At 34.0% G+C, this 26,905-nt stretch overlaps 1 protein-coding gene across 1 annotated transcript; it reads left to right on the top strand.

Moving 5' to 3' along the window:
* Nucleotides 1-156: 156 nt before the first annotated feature.
* On the top strand, nt 157-19,385 carry LOC108998078 (probable leucine-rich repeat receptor-like serine/threonine-protein kinase At3g14840). The gene is made up of 24 exons (XM_018974531.2): nt 157-309; nt 2,653-2,848; nt 3,866-3,937; nt 4,027-4,095; nt 4,210-4,281; nt 4,393-4,464; nt 4,568-4,639; nt 4,742-4,813; nt 4,905-4,973; nt 5,097-5,168; nt 5,259-5,330; nt 6,080-6,148; nt 7,492-7,557; nt 8,169-8,234; nt 8,358-8,393; nt 8,525-8,565; nt 8,766-9,142; nt 9,210-9,405; nt 9,554-9,688; nt 10,339-10,457; nt 10,588-10,798; nt 10,910-11,165; nt 18,587-18,737; nt 18,984-19,385. The coding sequence occupies exons 1-24, from the start codon at nt 168-170 to the stop codon at nt 19,308-19,310; spliced, it is 3,030 nt and encodes a 1,009-aa protein (XP_018830076.1). The 5' UTR covers nt 157-167; the 3' UTR covers nt 19,311-19,385.
* The last annotated feature ends 7,520 nt before the right edge of the window (nt 19,386-26,905 follow it).

Below are 26,905 nucleotides of genomic sequence, written 5' to 3'. Positions count from 1 at the left end.
CATACAAAGTCAAACTGATTAAGAGGGCGGCCACGTACTATTATAGCAGTACTGCTGTCTGTGTGTGTATATATGTGTATGTATCATCTTGTCCATACCGCGTACTATATAGCACATGTTTGGAAGCTGCAGATCATCATCACCTCAAGGCGTTGGAGCTGGGGAAAATGGCGATACAAGCTCAGAAAGTAGCAATGACGATTGGCTTGAGTCTTAAAGGTACGCTCGTATTGCTAATTGTTTTGGTGGGAGTATTCAAATTAGCGAAGGCACAAGGTGGAGTAGCAGGGCGTCTTCCTGATGATGAAGGTAATTAAAACCTACTCTAATTTCTACTAATTTCTTCTCTTTCATGAACTGATCATTATTGATTGAGTTCATGTGGATGATAATTTTCCAGTATTGAAAGTACGTACTGAATCGCATGCAATTGATTATTGATTCGTGGGTCATGATTAATGTTTTGTTTTCTTTTTTCAAGGTCATTGATTCGTTATTTTGTTTGAAAAAGATGTCGATTTTCTCGACGACCCATGACCCTTCCCTGGACCCTAGCTTTAAATCCAGGTTTTGGACTTATATCTCTCTCTTTTCCCTCCTAGAAAAGAAGGGGAGGAGATGATGATATGTTGATTCGGACGAGATGAGTCAACTCAAAATCAAAAGAATTTTGCTACACAACTTCTATTACACTCTACATTCTACACTCCATATTTTTTTAATTATTTTTTGAGTTTATTCTTTTTAAATTATTTCAAATTTTCTATTCATTATTTATATAATAAATATTTAATAAAAAAAATGAAGTGTGGAGTGTTAGGAAGTTGTAAAGATTTTTTTTTTTCCTCTTTAAATACAAATGTCACGTAAGTCATAAACGGAGACTCGAATAAATAGAAATGAAAATTTTTACTTAAAATAATATGCAAACAAAAATATCTAATGTGATTCATCGTATTGTAATTTTTTTTTATATAAAATAGATTTAACATATTATATTAAATCACATTAATATATAAATTTTTTTATATAAAATTTGCGTATAAATTTAATAAAAAATGATAATTACAGTTATGAGTGGTGCTATGTAATCACTTTGAAAAAAATGAATAAATACTGTATTCACATGAAAAGAAATTAATTTTTTAATAATAGACCTCACTCTTTTTCAAAATAATTATACGATACTTACATACTCCACGACTGTATGCAGTATTATTTAAATTTAATGCTTCTTAATAAATAAAAAAGCTATATTCGTTGTAAGAATATTATCATCATAATTATTGCATTTGAACTCTTTGCGTAAGCGAGAATACTGCAAAAGGAATAGACTTAGGGTCCATTTGAAATTTGGACAATCTAAATTTAAATTAAGTTTAATATTTAAATATCCAACTCTCAAATTATTAAATTTATTTAAATTTAAAATCTCTTTACATGTAAGACCTATAATTTTTTTTTTCAATTTAACAGCTCTTTACACTCAGAATTTACAATTTTTTTAAATTTTTCATAAATATATATAAACTCATCTTAACACTCAAACACATTTAAACTTATCTTAAGTGAGCTCTACAAAATTCACTCTACCATTAATTAAACTTATTACTATTAATAAAGAATTGAAATCATTTTGAATTTCAATATACAAACGGGCCTTACAGTCATATTGAGATTTCCTTCCTAATCCTATTGCTAAGAAATTCGAGTATGTCATGCGTGTCGATTGGAGAATTAAAGACATGTTTCTTATATGACTTCATGGGGCCCACATTTAACATAATTATCTGTTTAATGTAACATCATGGGTAATGGATAAGGATAGGAAGTAATAAAGAATTGTATCACTTGGTAATAGTTTTTGAGAAATCTTGGTAATAGTAATTAAGTGTACGTACCCTCACTTACGAAAAAAAAAAATCAACTTTAATATATTCTTGTGAGGAATAGGTCCATAGCCTAAGAAAACAACATGAATCAGTGTATTCCAACTATCAAAGTTAACAAAGATTAATAGGTTATTAAGAATATAATATAAATAATTAAATCTACTTCTTTTTATCGGTCTAAATTTTTTAGACGAGTTAGTGGTAATTTAACATAATATCAGAATAGAGGTCCTGGATTCAAATATTAACTTTATGCTCTACAAAATTTAATTAAATATTTCACGTGTTGAATCTACTCGTGAGAGAGTATTAAAAATATAATATAAATAAATAATTTTTCTCTTCCTGTCTACTCAAACTTTTAAGATAAATAATAATTTCACAAAAATTAGAAGAATCTAATAAAATATTGAGTGTTTTTATCTTTATGATCAAGATTCAGATCATGATTGGAATAAAGAAAATGATTTATCCATTACACTTTTCACAATATTTTACATAACTATATTTCAATTAATGAAAAATATTTTTATAAAATAATTTATAAAAATACTCGCATCTTCGAGTTAAGAATTATTCAAAATTGCAGTAGTACTGTTCTTTACTTTAGAAAGTCTAGCTTAATTTCCTTGAAGAGTTTCGAAAATGTTTTGATTTTCTTGTAACTCTTGGCGTGATCAGTGCCCAAGAGTTTAGAAAATAATATTAAAAACTCTTAAAATTTAAAAAGGAGTAGTTGGGACGATGTATTATGATGCAGTTGGTGCCCTGAGGGAAATAGCTACACAACTGGGGAAAGATGATTGGAATTTCAGAGTGGACCCATGCGGCAATGAATCAAGTTGGTTCACAGCAGAAGCAGATTACAGTTCCAAGCCAGCACTGTACAACAATTCTCTAATCTGCAATTGTTCCTTCCCTACGGCAGCTGGTACTGTCTGTCACGTGGTTTCACTGTACGTACCCTTCCTCCTTTTCCTTCAAATTATACCCAGATTTTCCTCCTTAATTCCACCAAAGCTAGAAAACTATTCAAGCTTCAGCTGCAAAGTACATATATACAAGGTGATGTATACATATGTATGTATGTATGGATATATATATATATATATAGCTGGTTACTTTTCATTTTTAACTTTATCATCGTCTTTCATTATATGACTTGTACATAACTATCGTATTTTAAATAATTTTATAGATCAACTGCAAAAACAAAATAAGTTGGTCATGTGAATGGGATGATAAAATTCAAAAAACGAAGAAAGAATATTTCTTTCTCCCACACATGCGCACAATCCATAGATGCACGTTTAACTAAGTTTGTATATTGAGATGAGTTAAGTTGAATTGAGTTGTAAATAATAATATTTTGTGAGTCTCATTGAGATGGATTTAACTTTTTTAGGTTGAGATAGATTTAACTTTTTAAGTTGAAATGTATGAAGTAGGTTATGATGAGTTTAACTTTTTTATGGGAAGTTGAAAAGTTAGTGGATCCAATCAAGGATTAGTTGAGATGAGTTGAAATGAGTTGATTTTAGTTTAACAACTAAACATAAAAAATTAATTTTTTTCATATGAATCTCATGTTTTATTCATTCTTTTCAAAACGATTATGCGACAATTACACAATTCATAATTATAAATATATTTTCTATTTTCAAAATGGGCGGAACTTGTTTTTTTGAAATTCTCAAATATTAAAACTTTAGAGTACTTTTTTATGTGACTTGCACAATTTTTTTTTTTTTTTAAATTCTCAAATATTAGAACTTTAGTCTTATAGGCTACATAGTCAACTATCCCATTATATCATTTTTAAATGACAATCAGTACTCTAAAGAAATATCGTCCACTCCTCAGGTCAAACTTACCCCCCGCTTATTAAAAAAAAAAAACCAATAGAGTTGTGTTTAGATAATGCACCAAGAAATTCTAACATAAAAGGTTGTACAATTATCCTTGTCATACAGATTTCTTAAAGGGCAGAATCTTTCTGGTGAGCTTCCAAAATCTCTGGTAAAGCTGCCTTTCCTACAAAAGCTGTAAGAAGATCAACCCAACTAATTCTTTTTTGTAATTATTAGTATTTGAAAATTGATTTAAGCTTCTAATTCTTTCTTGTTGTTTGTAGTGATCTCACTCGAAACTATCTTTCTGGTACAATACCTTCCGAATGGGCTTCTGCAAACTTGACATATCTGTGAGTTACTACTCATTGCAGAGATATTCCTTAATCAAAATCATAAAGCTCAAGGGTTTAGACTACTAATTATATTACATTAATATCTATGGTGATTATAATAATTCGCTACAGGTCGGTTAGTGTAAATAAGTTATCAGGATCGATCCCAAGCTCCCTGGGAAGCATGACCACGCTTGTATATTTGTAAGCTCTTCTTTTATCTTTTTTACTCACCATTTTCATCTGTAACATTGTTTCATAGTTTGTTTTGTTTAAATCTTGCTTTAACATTGACGAAGACCGTCGTAATATCAGGAGCTTAGAGACCAATCTGTTTTCTGGAAGCGTTCCCCGTGAGCTTGGAAATTTGGTTCACTTGGAGAATCTGTCAGTATTTCCTACCATCCTGTCCTTTAGTTCTGAAATCACATTTGATGATTCATTTCACAATTCCCAATATGTTGAACTTCCGGCCATTTGTTGACTGCAGTATTCTTAGTGCTAATAATCTCACGGGGGAGTTGCCACTCGCTCTCACTAATCTGACCAAATTAACGGAACTGTAAGTGGTTGTAACTTTTAAGCCATTTCTATTAGAATATTAATTTTACATTCCTACCTGAGAAAACTCATGTTTCAATGTTTCTATTTTGAGTTGGTGCAGTAAGATTAGCAGTAACAGCTTCACCGGAAAAATACCTGACTTTTTCCGTAGTTGGAAAAACCTTCAGAAATTGTATGTGTTTTTACCCTAATGATGTTGCCTGAATCTCTTCTAGCAGAATACTCAGGTGTAACCTAACTCATTATATTTATCTTCTTCACAGGGAGATCCAAGCTAGTGGTCTCTCTGGGCCCATTCCTTCTAGTATTTCTCATAGTAATTTAACTGAGCTGTAAGTTCTGCTCTTCTCAGGATTCCTGTTGTAAATTCTCTGCGATATCTTCCTTTGTACTCTAATTAACAAGATTTATTTGATTAAGATACGAACTGTCATTGATGATGCAATTTTGTGCAGAAGAATTAGTGACCTACATGGTGAGGGTTCTAAATTTCCACCATTGAGTAACATGAGGGGAATGACAAGATTGTAAGTCATTGTTTAATTGCAAAATGTTAGGAGCTTGAATGATACAAACTTCTAGAGTTGTTTCTTAGGCGATGTTGGTTAATGTTGCAGAATGTTAAGGAGCTGCAATCTCTCTGGAACAATCCCTGCATATATATCACAAATGCCAGAACTCCAAATTTTGTAGTTCTTCATCCTTTCTGTTTTTTTCTATTTTCTATTTTCATTTACTAAAAAACCGAAGAACTGAAAACTCCAGATAATTGGCACAGACCCTGTTCATTACTGATAAATATAGATAGATGTGTTGTTGTATTGTTTCAATATGGATTTTTTTTTTCTAGTTCTCTAGTAGAATTAAGATCGTATGTTGAAACCATTAACTATGAGGTACTTTACTTTTATAGCAACATTGGATTGAAACAGGAGTGGGAAATATTGTTCTGCTTATGAATATGTAATAATATTTGTTTTCCCACTTTAGCCTGGTAAACACATTATAATTGCTTTCAATCTTTACAGACCATCTTTTAGAAATCAGCTATGTCCGGTTGTCAATTTTCTTCCCATGGACATTAATGCACAGCAGCAATGATCTACACGTCATGTTGCTTAGGTCCATTCTTGCAGATGCCCCAAGATATCTATGAATAGGAAGAATTTTGTCAAGATATCTATGCAACATTTCTTTCACTGGACTGAAAATAAGAGAAACATTAACTTTTTTATAGAAACTTTTTTGAGCTATCTCCACCCTTACATGGACAAGGGATCTCTTTCAATTTGTTTCTCCTGTGTATTATATCTTCTTGATTCTATCTTCGCTCTAAAAACTGAACATGTTGTTTATAAGGTTTACCATATTCACTTTTATGCAGCTTTATTATTCTTATGTAGTATTATATAGCTACTTTATCCTTTTATCTGTGCAGAGATCTCAGCTTCAATAGATTAGAAGGAAATGTTCCAGATTTTAAAGATCTAGCAAAGATGGAATACATGTATGTGTTGAATCAAAACCCTAAATATATTTATTTTTTGATGATATTCAAATAAACAATTAAGAAGCAGCTCAAAGCGCACCATGACAAGTGAGATGGTTCGGCAAGTCCTATGCCCATCCTTACATGGTTGGGTCAGATAGGACAATTGCATCTATGTAGTCATGATTGGGAGCTTGGCATATTGACTCCCCTGTGTACTCATGCGGGACAATTGCATCTGTGGTGCCAATCCACTGGATTGAAGAACAATATATTTTTTTTGATCGGTAAATAAATTTTTATTGATCAAAAGAGAGACAAAAAATGACCAAGTATACGGGACATATACATGAGCAAGTTTATGTCTAGTTTAGAGATACAAGGAAATCATGAAAAGTCCTGCCATGAAAATCAATTACAATTGACCAATGGAGTAAAGTATTGAAAAACAAAATTCTAAGCTCTTCCATTGATCTCTCTTGATCTTCAAAGCATCTTGCGGTCCGCTCCCTCCAAATGCACCACCATAGACAAATAGGTAGCATCTTCCATATGGATGCAATTTGAGAGTTGCCCCTAATACCTCTCCATAAGGCTAGAAAATCACGTACCCTTTTCGGCATTACCCACGCTGGTCCCACTCATGCTAAGACATCGGTCCACAAGGACATAGCAATCTCACAATGTAGTAATAGATGGTCAACGGACTCACCACTCTTTTTACACATGTAACACTAATTCATAGCTATAATGCCACGTTTCCTTAAGTTATCTATAATAAGAATCTTTCCCAAAGTGGTTGTCCATACAAAAAAAGCTGCTTTTAGAGGTGCCTTTGTCTTCTAGATGCTCTTCCATGGGAACGGGGTTGAGTTGTGCATGTTCAAGGAATGATAGTAAGAGTAGGCCGTAAAAACTCCCTTCTTAGAGGGTCACCAATATATCTTATCTTCACCTTCCCCCGACACACGAATGGACACAAGGTCAAAAAGAGCTGAAAAGTCATCCATCTCCCAATCTTGGGCTTCTCTATGGAAAGTGAGGTTCCATTGGGAAAGGCCATTGGAAAAGATGACTAAATCTGCTATTAATGCTTCCTTCCTTCTTGCTAAGCTATAAACTTGTGGAAAGACATCCTTGAGTGCCCGATCGCCGCACCATGAATCATGCCAAAATTTTACCTTCACTCTGTTTCCGACTTTGAAGCTAATATGTGCTGCATAAATGTCCCACCCTCTTCTAATATGAGTGTGTAAGGATGAATACAAAATTAGTACCTTAAATTTTCCTCAGTTTTCTTCCTTTAGTAATGATATGAGTGTGTGTTTAACCAGAATGTGATTATTTTGCTCTTCGAACAGGTTTCTGACAAGCAACTTGCTCACAGGGGCTATTCCGAAGTGGGTCCTAGACAGAGATCCTCGCGAGTATGTAGTTCATTTTAAATTATACACCAGATTTGCATGATAATATTTTTTTGTAATTTATTAGGGTCCGGTGGATATATAGTTTTTACAAATATGCATAATGTTGAAATATAAATCACTTTGGAAGCTGATTCATCTTATGATATGGTTAGCTATAGGTCTTATTCACTCATCATATGCAATGGGTGGATTAAAGAAATTTTTCTGGAGAATTTAATTTGCATCATACACCATGTGTCACCAGTAGAAAGGAGTAATAGATGAACTTGTTTTACATTGTTATGTAGCTAAGTCTGTTATCAGTTGAATAGTATATTGACAGTTATGTCAAGTTGGCCAGAGATGTTTGATAGTCTGAACCGGAATGATATTGGATTAACATCAACAAAAACCAAGCATAGATTTAGGGAAATGCAATATGGTAGATACATAGCACAGCTGATTTAGATTACAATGTTAGATGAGGTCAATCATGCTACTTCCTCAAGGGCCATCTTCCTGGCTGTTTCAGTTAATGAAATAGTTTGGTTTTACAACCTGTAACTCTAGTCATTTTTTATTTCTTTTGGGATATATAATGAGTTCTTAATGAAAATTATGTTCATGTGTAGCCAACTAGATCTTTCTTACAATAAATTTTCAAAGAGCTCTGTGGGACCTACTTGTCGAGAAACCCTGTAAGGACATTTCTTTGTCACTCTTAGCCTTAATATCGTAGGACCTGGCCTTTGCATACACTTCTCTCCAAAAACTTAAGCTTTATAGTTTTTCAAAAAATAATGAGTTTCTCGTTTCATCAGAAATGTGTTTGAAAGCTCTCTTGGACGGGACAACTCGTAAGTTCTCTCTCTTTTACTTTTAAGAACAACCAAAATTTTTCTCTCTCACTTTGATTTTGCCAAAGCTTTTCCTTTTCAACTATAATTTTGCATAAGCTCATGCTTCTTCTTGTATTACGCTAATCTAGAAATACTGCAGCATGCCAAAAGAACATTCGTTGCACAAAAGGTAATTACATACCTTCAAATAGAACTTTGAGGCCTATGCCTTATTTGTGCTGTGAGGCTTCCATTTTGATACAGCCTGCTTTCAGAAATAAGAAAACAAAATACAGTGAAATATTTAAGAAAATGAACCAAGAAGACAAAACTAATAATTCTTCCTTTTTGACCTATAATGCTTACTTGCACAAGCTGTTGTTTGTGTAGAGCGTTATTCAGTGCATATAAATTGTGGCGGAAAAGCTATCACCAGTGGAAACATAAAGTATGAAGAGGATCTGGATCCAGCAGGTCCGGCAAAATTTGTTCTCGGGAGTGAGAACTGGGGAATAAGTTCAAGTGGACAATTTTGGGATATCAACAGAACCTCAAATGTATACATAGCGAACAATGTATCAACACTCAGAATGAACAGTTCTGAATTATACACGAGTGCACGCCTCTCTCCCCTTTCTCTCACCTATTATGTGCGTTGCTTGGCAAATGGGAATTATCGCGTGACACTATCCTTTGCAGAGATAGTTTTCAGGGAGAATAGATCCTTTTACAGTCTTGGAAGACGGATATTTGATGTTTATATCCAGGTACGTACAAAGTTATTTGTTTCTCTTTATATGTAGAACAGGATTTTAATTAGTTAATTTGTCACAGGAAAAACCGGTGTTAATGGATTTTGATATTGAAAATGCCGCACAAGGGGTTGATAAAAGTGTGTCTAGGACATATAAAGCAGTTGTGAGCAATAAAGTTTTACAGATCCGCTTCCACTGGGCTGGGAAAGGGACGACAGCTGCTCCAAAGAGAGGAACGTATGGTCCTCTCATATCAACCATCTCTGTGGAATCTGGTAACCGTTTCCTGGAATATGAGAATTCTTCTATCCTTTCCAAATTGTTTCACACTTCTTAGATTGGCGAACAACAAAAGTATACAGAAAATCAGTTTTGTGTATGGAGCTTCAAAATCGCTTTACTCGGCTCCTTTTCTTTCTTCAGATTTCAGTCCCCCTGTGAAGGTTGAGATATTTATAGTGATTGGAGCTGTAGTATCAGTGCTATTCCTCATTCTTATGATTCTAGGCTTTCTTTGGTGGAAAGGATGCATAGGAGGCAGGATATCAAGGGACAAAGGTACTCAACACTGCGAAAATTATGATTTAGATGGTATAAATTTTTTTAATATCTTCTCCAACTATGTACTGCAATCACCCTACATGCCTCAGCAATCCAAAGTACAATGTGGAAGGCAACTATAGGATTGCTGCATTGCAGAGCGTAAGAAGCGGTCTTCATATATTGGAGCCACTTCCATTTATGATCATAAAAATATCAAATCGTGTCTTAGCTCATTCCTTCTGTGTGAAATCTAAGTGAAGTCATTTCGAAATGGCCCCAAAGTCACTTGAGAATTAGTTTTTCTGTTGAATATTCTTATATAGCAGTAAAATGATCTTATTTTAAATGCTAAGAAGAGCCAAAAGGCACATATCATGCTTAAGGGATGTACCAATCAAATATATCTCTTTTTAGTTTGGCTTTTGATTCCCAATACACCTGTGATTGTTTAGCAGACATAGAAAATGAAATGAGACTGTCTTGTAACAGCTTGGGTTAAGTAGCTGATTGACTAGATTTTTGTTCCTTCTCACTGCATTTTAGTGGTCTCATTTTCCCTAAAGTCATCTGATTAGTCAAGAATGCAAAATAGCAATAAAAGAGTAATCTCATCATTTATAAGATGCAATCTGACATCTTCCCCTATCCTTTTGTTCCTTTTACAGAACTGAGAGGATTAGATTTGCAAACTGGTTTTTTCACTTATAGGCAAATCAAAACTGCCACTAATAACTTCGATCCTGCAAACAAGATTGGGGAAGGAGGTTTTGGATCTGTCTACAAGGTATCTAACGTTATTCCCACTGAGCTTTTAGGATTTCCATTTTTCATATCCTTCTTGTTCATCATATCAACTGATCTCTCAGTACATGTTGGAAAACAGGCCCGATGATACTTTTCTATTTTGAATACAGGGTGTACTGTTAGATTGTACTATCATTGCAGTTAAGAAACTTTCTTCGAGATCAAATCAAGGAAATCGTGAATTTGTGAACGAAATAGGCATGATATCTGGTTTAAAACACCCAAATCTTGTTAGATTGTATGGATGTTGTGTTGAAGGAAGTCAACTATTCTTGGTATATGAATATATGGAAAACAATAGCTTAGCACGTGCTTTGTTTGGTAAGTTTATTGCTTAGACTTTCTTATTTTATGTTGACTTTCAAAAGCATGGGAACCAAAAACTACATATTGTTTATATTAAGAACCAAGTTGATGAACTCCACATTGGAGTTGTTATGAAAACTGCAGGTCCAGAGGAATACCAATTAAACTTGGAATGGCCTACGAGGCGGAAAATATGTGTTGGGATTGCAAGAGGTTTGGCTTACTTGCATGAGGAATCAACAATAAAAATTGTTCATAGGGACATAAAAACTACAAATGTGCTACTGGATGGAGAGCTTAACCCAAAGATTTCTGACTTTGGTTTGGCCAAGCTCGATGAAGAGGAAAACACCCATATCAGCACCAGAGTTGCTGGAACAATGTAAGCTAAATCTTTCCCTCTATCCTTTCTTTGGAGCCCACTTGTAATTGTATTCTTCCTTTTCTATTTTCCCTCCTTAGCTGTTGGCTAGGAGATAATCCAGAGCAGACATTGATGCTTATCTCACTTTGAGATGGTACCAGAAAACTAAGCCGGAAAGGGTAGCATTTAAAGTGTTAGCATATTATTAACATTCATAGATGGAAGGTACAGTAGAAAACTCTTGGATTCAGTAGTTGGTAGGAATTTTCATACGTTGGTTGTCTATATTCGCAACACCACCATGCTTGTAGAGAAATTCATTCCTTTCTAATTTACCAATCAATGTTTTTTTTTTTTTTTTTTGAAATAAACCATTCTTCATTCATTTATATAAACTGCTGATCCATACAGTGTTTGTCAAAATGTAAACTATTTAAAACAAAAACTGGAGCTTCTTCTATCCACACTTTCTCCTCTTCTGAATTTAGAGCAGCTTTTGCTAACTTGTGAGCTACTGTATTAGTGTCTCTATGTGAAAATTGGACTTTCCATCCTTGCCAACCTCTAAGTATCGTCTTCAGTTCTTCAATGATACTGCCATTTAAAGATAGATCTTCAACTGGGTCATTCACAGCGTTTATAACAACCTGTGCATCACCTTCAAATGTTACTTTCTCAAAATTAAGGTCCTTGCAAAAATCCATTGCTTTTCTCAAAGCATAACATTCAGTTGGAGCTGGTTCAAAAACATTCTGTTTCTGATCAAGACAAGTTGCCATGACCTCTCCCTTTTCATTTCTGATTATAACCCCAGCTCCCATCTTCCTTGCTTTAACATCCAATGCAGCATCCCAATTAGCCTTGACCATATTCTGTTCTGGTGGAAGCCATATTTTCTTCTCTCTTGTTGCACTTCTATTCCCCTCATGACCCTCTAATTGAAACTGAGCTTGATGAAACTCATTCAAAGCATCCTTTGCTGATCTGATAACACAACTTGGACTTGTGAACTTCTTCTCGAAAATAAAAACATTTCTTCTGATCCATAGGCTTCTCATTATGGCAGCTATTTCCTCCATTTCAGTATTGCAGAGCTTTTGTAACAATCTCCCCTATAAACTCAGTAGATCTACTTCATCTTCTCTCTTCCATTTCTGCAAAATCTTTAGAGACCCCGCCCATACATCATTTGCAGCAGGGCATTGTCAAAGAACATGCATAACAGACTCATCCTCTTGGAGGCATATGGGACACTTTGAATCATCACTGATTTTTCTAACAAATAAATTCTTTTTTGTAGCCAACAAATCATTACCTGCCCTCCACATAAACAATTTCAACTTCCCAGGTAAGTTCAGTTTCCACATATGGTTCCATCGACCATCTAAATATGCCTCTTTTGAGGCCTCCCCTTGTGCCCTTTTTAATCTACCTTATTCTAAATAATAAGCACTTTTCACACTGAACAAACCTTTACTATTAGGCCCCTAAAACAGCTTGTCCTCCCCTTCCTTTCTACACAAGGGAATGCAGCAGATATGATCTGCCTCTTCTCTTGTGAATATAGATCTCACTAAGTTCTCATCCCATCTCTTCTCACCTTCAACCATAAGCTCCTTGACTTTTGCATCTTCATTCAAAATAGTAATTGCTGACTGCACACAGAAGGAAGAAGGGGTGGGTAACCATCTATGACCCCATATCTTAATCCTGTTACCATCTCGCACCCTCCACCTTAATCCCTCTTTCAATAAGCCTAGAGAACCCCATACACTCCTCCATATCAGTGAAGGTGAGTGGCCCAACTTTGCCTCCAACAGAGAGGAATGTCTAAAGTATTTATCCTTATAGATCTTAGCAGTTAGAGAAAGAGGACTCTGCAACATTCTCCAACCTTTTTTTGCCAACAAGTCTGTATTAAAGATCTCTATGTCTCTGAATCCCAGTCCCCCCTTTCCTTTTGACTGCCTCATATTCTTCCAACTCCTCCATTGAATATAGCTTTCTCTTTGCTGATTGCCCCACCAAAACTTAGCTAGCATACCATTCAATTCTGTACAAAGCTTCTTTGGCAGCCTAAAGACACTCATAGTATAGGAAGGAACAGCCTGTAAAACAGCTTTAATCATGATTTCTTTCCCTGCACATGAAAGAAAGGAGTTCTTCCAATTGTTTATCTTCTGCCAGATCCTCTCTTTTAAGCACCTAAATGTGTTATACTTAGAACTACCCACCAGATTAGGAAGCCCCAAATATTTCTCATAACTCCCTTTCACCATATCCCCACCTTCCCTCAAGACCTGTCTTCTAGTCTCTGTATCAGTATTAGAACTAAAGAACATGGTTGTTTTATCCTTATTAAGAAATTGACCAGAAGCTTTTTCATATGTGCTGAGTATCCCTTTCAATTTTCTCCATTCTTCCACATTGGCCCTACCAAATAGAACACAATCATCTGCAGATGATTGATTCTCAGCCCCCCTCTTACAACTGAAACTCCTCTAGTAACACCTTGTTGATCAGAATTATTAAGTAAAGCACTAAGCCCTTCTGCACACATGATAAACAAGTAAGAGGAAAGTGGATCCCCTTGCCTTAGGCCCCTTGAAGGATAGATTTTTTCACCTGGCTCTCCATTAACCAAAACTGAGTAACTGACAGATGAAACACATCTCATAATCAGTTGTATCCACTCACTGCAAAAACCCAGTTTTTCCATTATAGCCTCCAAATAGACCCACTCAATTCTGTCATAGGCCTTTGACATATCGAGTTTGATGGCCATGCTTCCCTTCTTGCCTTTCTTTCTCACCTTCATAGTATGCAGAACCTCATATGCAACCATAATATTATCAGTGTTAATCCTACCAGGTATGAAAGCACTCTGGTTGGATGAGATGATATTCGATAGAACTCTTTTCAGCCTATTTACCAGCACTTTTGAAACAATTTTATAAATGACATTACAAAGGCTGATAGGCCTAAATTCAGTAACATATAAAGGGCTCTTTATTTTGGGGATTAGTGCTATGTAAGTGAAGTTGATAGAAGAGATCAGAGAATTACCATTGAGAAAACTTAACACTGCCTTGCAGACATCCTCACCTATAGTGTCCCAATGGTTTTGGTAGAAACAAGCACCAAAACCATCAGGGCCAGGTGACTTCAAAGGACCCATTTGTTGGATAGCATCCTCAATTTCCAATCTACTAAAAGGCCTGATCAATCTTCCATTCATCTCACTTGTAACTCTAGACTCCACCTGCTGCACACACACTGCTATGTCTTCTGCACTTGGCCTTGTCGAGGTAAACAGATTCTTAAAAAAAATTATTGAAAGCCCCTTCAATGTCTTCTTGGTTATTGAAAGTTTGTTTTTGCTCATCCATAACTTTTTTGATAACGTTTTTCCTTCTTCTCTGAGATGCACGCATGAAAAAATTTAGTATTCCTATCCCCATCACATACCAGTTTCTCTTGGCCCTTTGTTTCCATTTAAGATCCTCCTTCTCAAGTAGTGCCCCCAACTCCCTCTGAACCCTTTTAATATCTTCAACATTATGACTGCTCTCTGAGTCTTGAAGCTGTTTTAGTAATTCAGATTTCTCTTTAATATCTTTTGTTCTTTTTGACTTGATCTGTCTGCTCCACCTTTGAAGGCCTACCTTACATGACTCTAGCTTAGCCTGTATCTTTTGGTGCTGCATATCCCTTTGCATTGAATGCCAAACCCCTCTAATAACTTCCTCACAGCCCTCCTCCTTGGCCCAACTAGCCTCATATCTAAAAACTCTCATCTTCCTCCAAGCCTTTTCACCTTGCTTCTTCATTGTCAATAAGATTGGCCTATGATCTGAGCTTCTACCTGGCAGCACTTCCACCCAATGATCATTGAACATTTGTGACCACCTTGAATTGGCTACTGCCCTATCTAGCCTTTCTTTTGTAAATGTCTCATCTTCGTGCTTATTACTCCATGTAAACTTATTCTCTCTCCATCCAAGATCAAATAACTTCCCCTCTTCTAGAGCAGCTCTAAACCCTTCCATTTGTCTCTCTGATCTTGGCCTACCTCCCATCTTCTCATCATTTGAAGTAATTTCATTAAAATCCCCTAAAACACACCATCCTTGATTGGGCCTAGGTTTTAAGGATTTTAACAAGTTCCAAGTTCCAAGCTTCATTTCTTCTGCTAGTTTCAGGGTGACCATAAAATCCAGTCATCAGCCATCTTTCCTTAACACCTTCTCCTGAAATCCAGGCACTAATATGCCGTTGTGTGAAGTTTAATATCTCTACCTCAACTCTGTTATTCCACCATAGAGTTAATCCACCCTTCTTCCCCATTGGTTCCACCACAAAACAACCCACACAGCCAAGTCTCTTCTTCATTCTCACACACTGCTCACTTCTCAGCTTAGTTTCCATAAGAAATATCACATCTGGGTCCTTTTCCTTCACCATAAGGCAAAGGTCTTGAACTGTCTGAGGGTTCCCAAACCCTCGGCAGTTCCAACTAAGGATTTTCATTGGGAATGGTGGGGCTATTGAACAGCCACCACCATGCTTTCTGAGGAATTGTTGTCTTTCTCATCACCATCTCTACTTAGTTTCTTAACTTTCAGCCTTTTTGTTTCTCTTCCCTCCTCACCTTCATAACTTCTTTTTTTGCCATAACATTCACCAATTCTAATTACTTTTTTCCCTTTTTCTCTAGCCCTTCTCTTCCATTCACCCTTCTTGATAATCAAAGCCTGTATCGTTTCATTCTGGTCTCCCCTTTGCTCCTCCACCTCATTTCTAGCATCCTCTTCACTTCTTATCCCTTCCCTCACTACTCCCTCCCCATTTATTAATATCTCTGCTTCATCTATTTTCTCCTTATTCAGCACTTCCTCATTAGACCTGCCTTCCTCATCTTTTTCCTTACCACTTATTTCCTCAAACTCAGACTCACACAAACTATTTTCCATCTCAGAAGTTTTTTCCCCAGCTAACCCCTCATTTCCTATTTCTTTTTTTCCTACTTCATCTTTCTCCATATGTACATTACAACCCTCTTCTCCTGCATCACTCTTTTTTAGATTACCATAATCCCTCTCTCTTTTTGTTTTTTCTCCTTTTTTCATATCTTCTCTAAGCCATACCCCATACTGTTCAACCCCATCACTTTTGCTTAAACAAACCCCTTTTCCATGAATTAAGCAACCACAAGAGAAACAGAATCTAGGTAGCTTTTCATACCTTATAGGAATCCATAGCCTCTCTCCTCTCACATTGATGGTTCTGCCTCTAGCTAGTGGTTTTTGAATATCTATCACAACTAGGACCCTCAGGTATCTTCCCCATCTACTCCCATCCTCTTTCACATCCACCTCCTCCACCACACTAATGGTGTTACCCAACTGTCTTCCCCTATCTTCATTCATGCAATATAGAGGTAGCTTATGAAATTGAATCCAGAATTGTTCCTGCATGAAACTCAGCTTCTGTGGTGGTGTATCCTCCTCAAAGGGTTTCAGCGCAAGTAGATGGTAGTCAAAAGACCATGGTCTTCCACTCCATACTCGATATTTGTCTGCTTGATTTGCAAATGTGATGGTAAATACATTATTATCTACTTCTAGAAACTTTGCAGGCTTACTTATTTTCCATACTCTCTTCATCGTATTGTCCACCACCTCCTTGCTAATTCTTCTGTCCATGCACACTTTCCCCACCAGGCTTCATTCCCCTTTGTATGAAATCTCCTTTCCAACAGCTTCATTAAAGACTATAGCAGCTTCCTCTTCTTCCAGTAGATGTAGATTATTCCATTTCTTTTCTAAATCATCCATTCTTCGATCTTTCCCTTTTGAAATTTTTTGTATTTTCCTACCTCCTCCAGGCAGCAGACACCCTCAGAAAAAACTCCCTCCACCGTACTTCACCGTACTCCACTCACTCTCTGTCACTTTTTCACTCACTCACCACCACCTCGCACTCACACACACCACCTGAATTCTGTTAGAATCTAGTGGACCCCACTACTCCACCTCAAGCTCCCATTCCGTAGGAGAGAGGAGAGACTCTATTTTCATTTACCAATCAGTGTTCAGTATTTACAAAAGAGTGCAAACATTAAGCATGTAGCTATAATTTGCTTGTGTTTTTTTTATGCCCAGACTTTTGATGCAACAAACAATCAGCCCCATTTTGTGAGAGAGAGAGAGAGAGAGAGAGAGATTTGTATTCAACCATTAACATAAATCCTACTCCTGGAACCTCTCCCTATTCTTAAATTGAAAAAACCATAGCATGTAAAACTTGTGTCAAATATTCTGTTTTTATCGAGACAAGTATAGAAACAGTTACTGAGAAGAATTTGTTTTTTTATACAAGTGGTTATGGATTATACAGAAGAAAATAATACGCATTTATATCCTTAAGAATATTTTAGCCATTGCTTGGTTGGAATTTGCCTTATCTTTTAGCCGTTGATTGATAATTTCTTGAGCTGTTGTTACCATTTAAGATAGTTTCAAAATTCTCTCGTGTAACCAAAAGGGAAAAAAAAGGAATTAGTACTTGAAATCTAGCAGAATCATAAGCAGCCGCCCTTCCCCACCCCCCAAAAAAAGCAAATTACACTTGAGCTCGATGCCCTGACAACTTATCTCACTAAGGGGGATGCTTGGGGAATGAGATAAGATGAGAATTTTGTGAATAGTAGTTAAATGTTTTGTAAATAATAGTAAAATATATTGAGTTAAGTATTTATTGGGTTTTGAGAAACGAGAGAGAAAAAGTTAAATAAAAATATTATAAAGTTCAAAATATTGTTAGAATATATAATTTTTTAATATCATTTTTATTTTGGGATTTGAAAAAATTGAATTGTTTGAAAATTTGAAAAAGTTATGATTAGTTTGAAAAAATTGTAATGATCAGTTTGAAAGTGTTTGTGTTTGAATAATGTTTGGGAAGGAAATGAAGATTCCGCTCATTTTATCTCATCTCATCTATGTAAAATGTTCTTCCTTGCTGATAATTTATTTATTTATTTTATTTATTATTTATTTATATTTATTTTATCTTTCATGGCATGAAGATTCCGCTCAATCATATGCCTTATAATTGCATGCTAAATGGGTAGGAAACAGATCCCGTGACTATGTTTCTATAGATGTTGGATTTTTTGGATTTGTTTTTCAATATGAGCGATCAGAGCTTCGTACTAGTGAGCTACAAGTCATAATACAATGTTCATTTTGCAAAAGATACATGACCCCGTTACTAGGTTTCTATAGATGTTGGCTTTTTATTCATGGAACACGAGTAAATGGGAAGGAAACATGACCCCGTAACTATGTTTCCATAGATGCTAGATTTTTTCCAATATTAACGATAAGAGCTTCATTCTAATGAACTACATGTCATATGCAACGCTCATTTTGTAGAGGATACATGGCACCCGAATATGCATTATGGGGTTATTTAACCTACAAGGCAGATGTCTACAGTTTTGGAGTAGTTGCGTTGGAAATTGTCGCAGGGAAAAACAACATGAAATATCGACCAAATGAGAATTATGTTTGCCTTCTAGATTGGGTAAGATTGATCTATACCCTTAATTACATGCATTTAAAAACACAGGCATGAGTTATTTTTCTTCTTTGTGCCTTTCCGCCCAATCTGGTCGGCATGATCTGCTACTCTAGAGTCAAGCTACAAAGTATACTAAACTAGGTTGATATTATTCAACTCATTGACATCAGGCATGAGTTCACGTCTTTCTCTTCGATCTGATTCGCTACTTTTCATTTCCATTCTTTCATGCATGCTTATTTATTTCAGGGCCTTGTTCTACAAAGAAAGGGTGATCTAATGGAGCTAGTAGACCCAAAGCTAGGCTCCGATTTCAACAAGGAGGAGGCTATTAGAATGATCAAAGTAGCTCTACTTTGCACCAATCCATCTCCAGCGCTTAGACCCACCATGTCTGCAGTAGTAAGCATGCTCGAAGGCCGAACTGTTGTTAATGAAGACATCATGGATCCAAGTATATATGGTGATGAATATAGGTTTGAAGCTTTAAGAGGCCAGTTTGATCAGATCCAACCAGTAAGGAAGAGCTTAAGTGGAGCTAAGAACCTTATTCATTCGTCATCAGATCCGAACTAGACCGGAACTTCTTCTACTTCTGCCCAGGACCTCTATTCAATCAATGCTGATAGTCGATAATGTTAACAAAATATTTTTCCCACCATGGAAAATGATTTTTCTAATCATGAGAAGGGCTAGATTTATAAATAAATCTTACAATAGTAAATTTTGATAATAATGTGGTTTGATGTAATACGTCATATCAACTTTATAATAAAAAATATTTTTACAATTTAACATATTACATCAAATTACGTCAGTTTGTAAATTTGCTTTCGTAAGGTTTCTTTGTAGACCAAGAATTCTCTTTTCTATTAAGTCCAAGAATTCTCTTAAGTAGGAAGATACTATTTTTTTATGGGTGATCTAAGAGCTAATGGAACAGCCATGTGCTTTTTAAGTTCATAATGCTGCCTGAGGGTTTTGGTTAGGGATGTGGAAGGACGGTGAGGAAAATTTCTATAAGACAAAGCTCGATATTTTTCTTATCAAATTGTATAAATTATGTGGGAAGAACACGTGCGTTGTAATCTACATGGGCTAGCAATGTGAATGGGGCTGTATAGGTGTCATTAGTAATGTGAATGGACTATCTTTGGAAATAAATTTGGTAGGCCTTACTGTAGAATTGGACCATGAATAACTGTCTTTTCCTTCCATCCATTTTGAACCCCTAGAATTCAGCCCCTTAAAATTATCAATCTTTGATCCAAAGTGCCATTGTGAAAACTGAGAAGTCCCACAGAATAGGACCTAGAGTACTTAACCACTGGATTCCTAACAACAGCTCTGTAAAGCCAATAGGAAAAATCAGTTGAAATACAAGAAAGGAGTGCTTATCAGTAAGGAGTGTTTATCATCTGCAAAAAGAAATACTAAAGTGCAGCCATCTAGCAGTAATAGATAGAGAAGAGTGTGGCAAAAAGTCTGGAAGCTGAACATACGAAATGCAGACAAAGTCTTCCTGTGGCGAGCATTCTTAGAAGCTATTCCTACAAGTTTGAATCTATTCATAAAGAATTTGTTAATAACTCAAATTGCCCTATCTGTTTAGAGGTTGAAGAGTCTATGAATCATGCCTTGTGGGGATGCATTGCAGCTCGAGATGTCTGGAGTCAATGTTCCAAGCAAATATGAAAAGCAATAATCCTAAGAGGAGCTTTATGGAGTTGATGGAAAACTTCCACAAAACTTTTGAGAAGGAACAAATTGAGGAAGCAGCTATGGTTGCTAGAAGAATATGGTTGAGAATCAATGGTTTTGTTTTTAATTCAAATTTAAACGATCCAAGGTGTTGCGTTCAAAACAAATATTGCAGGAGATGAAGAAAGTCCAGGCAGAGAGAACAAGCTCATCATAAACTAATAGAAATCAACCTAAGTCCTAGACTCCTCCTCCATAGTATCATTAAGCTCAATTGGGATGCTATAATTGACAAAGCTAAATGCAAGATTGAAATTGAGAGTATAGCTAGAGACTGGGAAGGTAAAGTCGTTGCCATTATGAGAATGAATAGAAGCTTATTTCTTGATCCATTCCTTGAAGAAGCTTTTGGTGCTCCCCAAGCAAGCATCTTTGGAATTGAACTGGGCTGACAAACATCAAACTCGAGGGAGACTCTCTTAAAGTAATCAAGCCATCACTAATGCTGGAGAGTCTTGGACCAGTACTGGGATGCTTGTTAGTGACATTAGAAGCAAACTCCAAAGTTTTACATCTTGGTCAGTACACCATGTTAGAAGAGGAGCTGCTGAGATAGCCCATGTCCTGGCCAAAAATGCTTCGAATATTTCTGATGTAATTGTGGATATGGAGGTTAGTCCTCCATGCATTCAATCTTTGTTACAGAGGAGTTTATTAATAAAACAATCTTAATCTTTTTTGGTGCTCCATATTTTATATTTCCTTAATTTTAGGAAAGAAGATTATAATGATGTTTTTGCATTTTAAGCATTTTGAGATAGGATTTTTTTTTTCTCTCTCACTCTTCTGACTGGTGCATGATAGTCGTAGGACTATGACTAGCTAGTCCATATATTGATGTTGATATATATCTTTCTACAAGGAAGCAATACTTAATTACTATATATCATCAATAGATACATTTTTTGATGGATTGTTTATCCTTATCTATCACCTATAATATTTCATTTAAACAAATACATATTTATATTTGGTCTACACTAAGAGACTTGCTACATTCTCCCCGCATGCATGACACATCATGAGTTTCTTAATTGGAGGATGGAAACTGTAATATGACTATTAGGCTACATTTTGATATTGAGATGAGTTGAGTTGAGTTGAGTTGTAAATAGTAACAATTTGTAGGTCCCATTGAGATGAGTGTAACTTTTTTTAGGTTGAGATGAGTTTAACCTTTTTATAGAAAGTTGAAAAAGTAGGAAATTCCATTAATGATTAGTTTGAGATAAGTTGAGTTTGTTTCAACAATCAAACATAACCTAAGTCTATTCATTTCATGACTCTCGCACTTGCACCAAGAGCTGAAAAAAATGATACTCCTTAGATAGGAAATGAATAAGTTTATTTGAATGCATTTACGTCACACACCATTTATGTGGTATAATTTGATTTGAAAGAAAATTTTTAAAATTTGAATCTTACAAATCAAATTATACAACGTGGATGATGTGTAGTACTGAAAACGTCTTCAAATAACACATACTCGGCAGAGAATACTTAATTCCTCCATAAATTAGAATTCAAGATACTTGCAGTCATAGAGTATACAAGTGTCATGCAATCCTTTTGAAAAAAGTAAGTAAATATGAGATCCACATGAAAAAAACTATGTTTTTAATGGTGGATTTCACTCTTTTTCAAAATGAGTATGCGGCACTTGCACAACTAATAATTATATCTAACATTATTTAAACTCATATATTTAGTTTGAGTAATGCTTGATATAGTTTTGAAGTGTGCAAGTCTTGCGTAGTTATGTTGAAAAAAAAAATGTGATTCATCATTTAAAAATGATTTTCTTATGTGTGTTCTAGATTTACCTACTTTTTTTAAATGGAGTGAGTGATATATGCACATCCTAAGATTTTAAATATCGTTTTTCATCTAATTTTGTGGTGTTGGAAAATTGTAAGAGTGATCATATAGATATATATATATATATACACACTAGCAGTTGGGCAATTTGCCCGGTTGAAAAATAATTTATTTTGTAAAATATAAATATGTTTTGGGTTAAAAAAAAAACATAATCATAAGTAAAATAAGTAGTATATAGAGAATTTTTTATAAACTCAATTTTTACACCTAACAAGTGAAAAGAGATGTGGAGAATTTTTGTGATAGTGATAGTACTTCACTGCATAAATCGAAGCAATCCAACCGAAGAAAAAAAATGAGAAATGGTAAAATGAAGGGTTGAATTTAAATCTTAAAAATTTTAATTTACCAGCAGCAGCCTCGTCTTTCAAAAAATAACACACGTAGACATCATATCCTTAGATATGATTTGGAATGATGTATTAATAGTAGTGACATGATTTGTGAATAGTAATATATAAAATTATTTGGATTAAGATGTTTTATTTGATTTTAGAAAATGAGAGAAAAAAAGTTAAAATAAAAATATTATAAAAGTTAAAATATTATTGGAATATAATTTTTTAATGTAGTTTTTGTTTTAAAATTTAAAAAATTTATATTTAAGAAAATTGTAATGATTAGATTAACAAATTAAAAAATATTTTATATTTAAATAATATTTTAAAAAATATATAAAAGTTTCTGAAAACCTAAAAATCTATTAATCTCTTCCTCGAACTCAATAATTTTGTTGGGGAAGAGATAGATTGTCAATGAGAAATTCTATTTGCAGTCCTGAAGTGGGGACTGCATGTGCAAACACATGCTTAAATAAGAGAAAACATTATTTTAGGAGGGATAATTTTGTAATTTTATAAAATTTTAAAGTTAAAATAGCCTAGGCCTGCACATGCAGTCCCCAAGTGGGGACTGTACCTAGCATTGCTCATTGTCAATTCCCTCCTAACCCAATGATGTTGTAAATTTTTTATTTTTTTAAAAATGTTTATGATGATTAAAAAAATACATGAAAAAAAGAAAATAAAAATAAAAAAATGAAATACACATTCATGACATATTTTCAGGTTACTTTTTTATTAGTTGTAGCAGTTCTCTTTAGTTAATTAAGAATATTATCATATTTAAATTATGTTAAAACTCTAATTATTTATATAGTTATACTTTTTAAAAAATATTTAACAAAATTTTATTATTTATTTAATGATGAAATATTAGTATTTTATAAATGGCTTGGTTATTTTGAAATTAGTGGTACTTGTGTAAAATCCTGTATGGCATAAGATTTTCTAATTGATAAAAAAAAGCACGTTTGCCACATTTGTCAAATTGAAGAAAAAAAAAGTATAATTTCAAATATTAAAATAGTCTAATGTATAAGAATAAAATTATTATTTATTTATGTTCATCATTTATTATGAAATTTAAATTATATTAAAAATTTAAATTAATTAGATAGTTTTTTTCTTAAAAATGTACAGTAAAATTTCATTATTTATTTAATGATAAAAAATTAGTATTTTATAAATTAAAGTTGATTTTTAGTGTATGATATAATAAACAGTAATAGGATATGCGAAAAAAACATGCGAAGAAAAAAAAAACAGCTTCTTTGGTGATCATTTAAAACTCAAAAATCAATATTTTTTTCACTTTTTCTTTCTTCCACTCTTTCATTCCCTATTTACGATTGCGGTATTATGTCGCACATTGGCATTCACACGGACAAAAAAAATATATATATTTACTGTTCATCATACTGTCGATGAACAGTAATAAGATATGAAAAAAAAAAGTAGCTGATTTAGATTTACTATTCACGATGAACAATATTGAACAGTAACATTATAGGCACTTTTAAGTAATAGACAGATATTAAAAAAAATTAAGATTTAGGCTCGATTTGATTACACAATACAGAAAACATATGTACTGTATAGTAGTTTTCTTTATCCAAACACACTATATTTCGTATCTAAATTTTAAAAGGTCCACTTAAATGAAGAATAATGAGAAGTGAATACTGTGTATGAGTAGTATAAAATAGATATGAATATTATGTGAATAGTGAAAATTGATAGTGAAAAGTGTGTAAAGAGTACACTTTTCAACTCTCTAACACACACTAGGACCCACACCTTTTTCAAATTCTAAAAATTAAAAATTATCTCATCTCATCTCATTATTTAAATATATATATATTTTTTTATAAATTATTTTATCTCAAAAATTTTATTATTATTCAAAATAACTTATCTCATCTGAACTGCATAATTAAATGGGTTTAAAAAAAAATGGGGTTTAAGTTAGTGTACTCTTGTGGGCTTTAGCACCATAGCGTGCGTATAGATCTTTGCCACTTCTCGTATTTCATTCCTATACCGAAATGTGTTATTATCCATGAATCATTTAAATATATATTTTGAAAATAAAAGATAATCTAACGGTTAAAGGCGAGGCGCGCGGTATCGCACTATGATTAAGTACAGCACAATTGGATCCAAATTCATACATTTAATTCGTTTTGTGAGGGTCGAGACATAATAAGAGCGGTTAGCAGTAGATTAAATAAAGTTAAAGTTGAACCATTGGGATAAGAGAGGCGGTTAGCATGTTGGAATGGGTGGCAATTCGTGTTTGGGTCACGTTGTGTGATGGATATTTGATTATATGGATTAATCTAAACATTATTTGAATTGATCATACTTTCAAACCTTAATGCGATTTATTTAAATAGAAAATTTCTATACACCATACTATCATCTTATTTTCATCCCATTATGTATGATGTGACACATTTATCACTATTAAATGATAATTTATTGCATACTTCTTTATTATTTAATAGTGATGAATGTGCCACATATCAATTAGAATGATTAAAATAGAATGAGAGTATGGTGTATAGCATTACTCATTTAAATAATGAATCGTATTGTTACCTGTTTTGATCCATTTAATAATTAATTAGAAATAGATCAATATGACATGACTCATTTCAATCCGTTTCCCGTAAATAAGTTGAACTACATGCATAACTCATTAGATCTAATTAATATAATTTCATATAAAAGTTAAAATCTATATTTATTAGTAGCTACAATATCTTAAAAAAAACTATCTACAAACAAAAAGTATCAATATCTTTCAAATTTTAATCTATAATAAACCAATAATAAAAATCCAACAATAACAAATATGAGCATGGATTTAGAAGAATTATAATCTCATCAATAAAAATATAAACATATTAAAAAATACAAATATTACGATCAAACAATAATAAAATTGTAATTTTGAAATAAAATTAAAACCGATTATTGAATGATGATATCTGATTAAGTGGGTTGACCCATTAATCATGTCTTAACGAGTCAACTCATTTTGACTCAAACACATTTAAATCAAACTCAAACTTATTAATTTCGTGTCAAGTTCATGAGTCGTGTCACGTATTTATACTCCTATATGTAGATATAATTTTGCTTATATCATAAGTTTCAACTGTTTAATGAACAAAGCATCACCAAGAGTATTTTGTCACGATGAGCATGAAAATGATAAGAGAATCTGCTTATTTATGAAAGATAAAGTATTTATATAGTTTTAAAGTGTGTAAGTTTCTTACAATTCTCCGTTTGAAAAAAAAAAAAAAAAGACAAACCAAGTACTCACATTATGAAAAAATTATTTTTAAAAGTGAACCATATTTTTTAGAAGAGTGCGCTAGACTTGTATACCACTACTGTATCATCTCGAGAATTGAGTTTCTCTTCCAAAAATTCCCAAGACCCTCAATTCTTCTCAACCAAGTTCCCTCTTTGTCCCAAGTTCCCTCATTGCAATTTCTACTCAAAAAGAATTTATGTGTGTTTTGTGGTTTGCTAATTAATTTCAATGAGAAAGTATGTTTAGCATCTTTTATTTGGAGACTAGGGCTATGAAAGCAACCGGACCTATTCGATGGTGAATGCTCATGATATTTCGCGAGGAGGGAAATTTTTAGAGGTTTAAGTTTGCAGATTCACGTATGAGGCCAGATTGGTAAAAGATCAATTTTTCTTGTTTGAGAGAGAGAATAAAAGAAAGCGGGCAATCAGTGACGAATATTTTTTTTTTATATAGAAACATACTCATTTCATTAAAGAATCGAAGTTACAAATGTAACCTATTAATACAAGAAAATCTAATACATGGAAAATCCAGTCTATAAGCCAACTAACGTAACAGCTCTAGAGCTTCCCCACACATAAATTCTTTTGTAGCAGACATTGTCTTAATTTTTAATCAAACTCTCTCATATAAGAGAAAGTGCTCTGTAAAAACAGAACTTAAAGGCCCTCTTTATCCTCCCAGGGGAGAAGAGTACGGGACACTACTATGGACATCAAATCCAATAGCCTAATCCTATTTATTAAAAACTAAAACTAACAAACAACTACAAATAACCACTAAACAACTATAAGACCACAAGCACTGGTGAGGCCCCAGACGACACGCCCACCGCAAGCATCGTCATCTCGAGTCCT

This window comes from Juglans regia, chromosome 3 (genome assembly GCF_001411555.2).
Source record: "Juglans regia cultivar Chandler chromosome 3, Walnut 2.0, whole genome shotgun sequence".
NCBI classification, from domain to species: domain Eukaryota; kingdom Viridiplantae; phylum Streptophyta; class Magnoliopsida; order Fagales; family Juglandaceae; genus Juglans; species Juglans regia.
Note: the sequence above shows the minus strand (reverse complement) of the source record. Positions and strands in the feature narration are given on the sequence as shown.

Excerpts from the sequence above, each read along its gene's own strand:
- LOC108998078 (XM_018974531.2), top strand. The coding sequence starts at position 168 with ATGGCGATACAAGCTCAGAAAGTAGCAATGACGATTGGCTTGAGTCTT. Across the intron at positions 9,689-10,338 it reads CAGGATATCAAGGGACAAAG|AACTGAGAGGATTAGATTTG; the intron begins GTACTCAACACT and ends TTCCTTTTACAG. Across the intron at positions 10,458-10,587 it reads GTTTTGGATCTGTCTACAAG|GGTGTACTGTTAGATTGTAC; the intron begins GTATCTAACGTT and ends TTTTGAATACAG.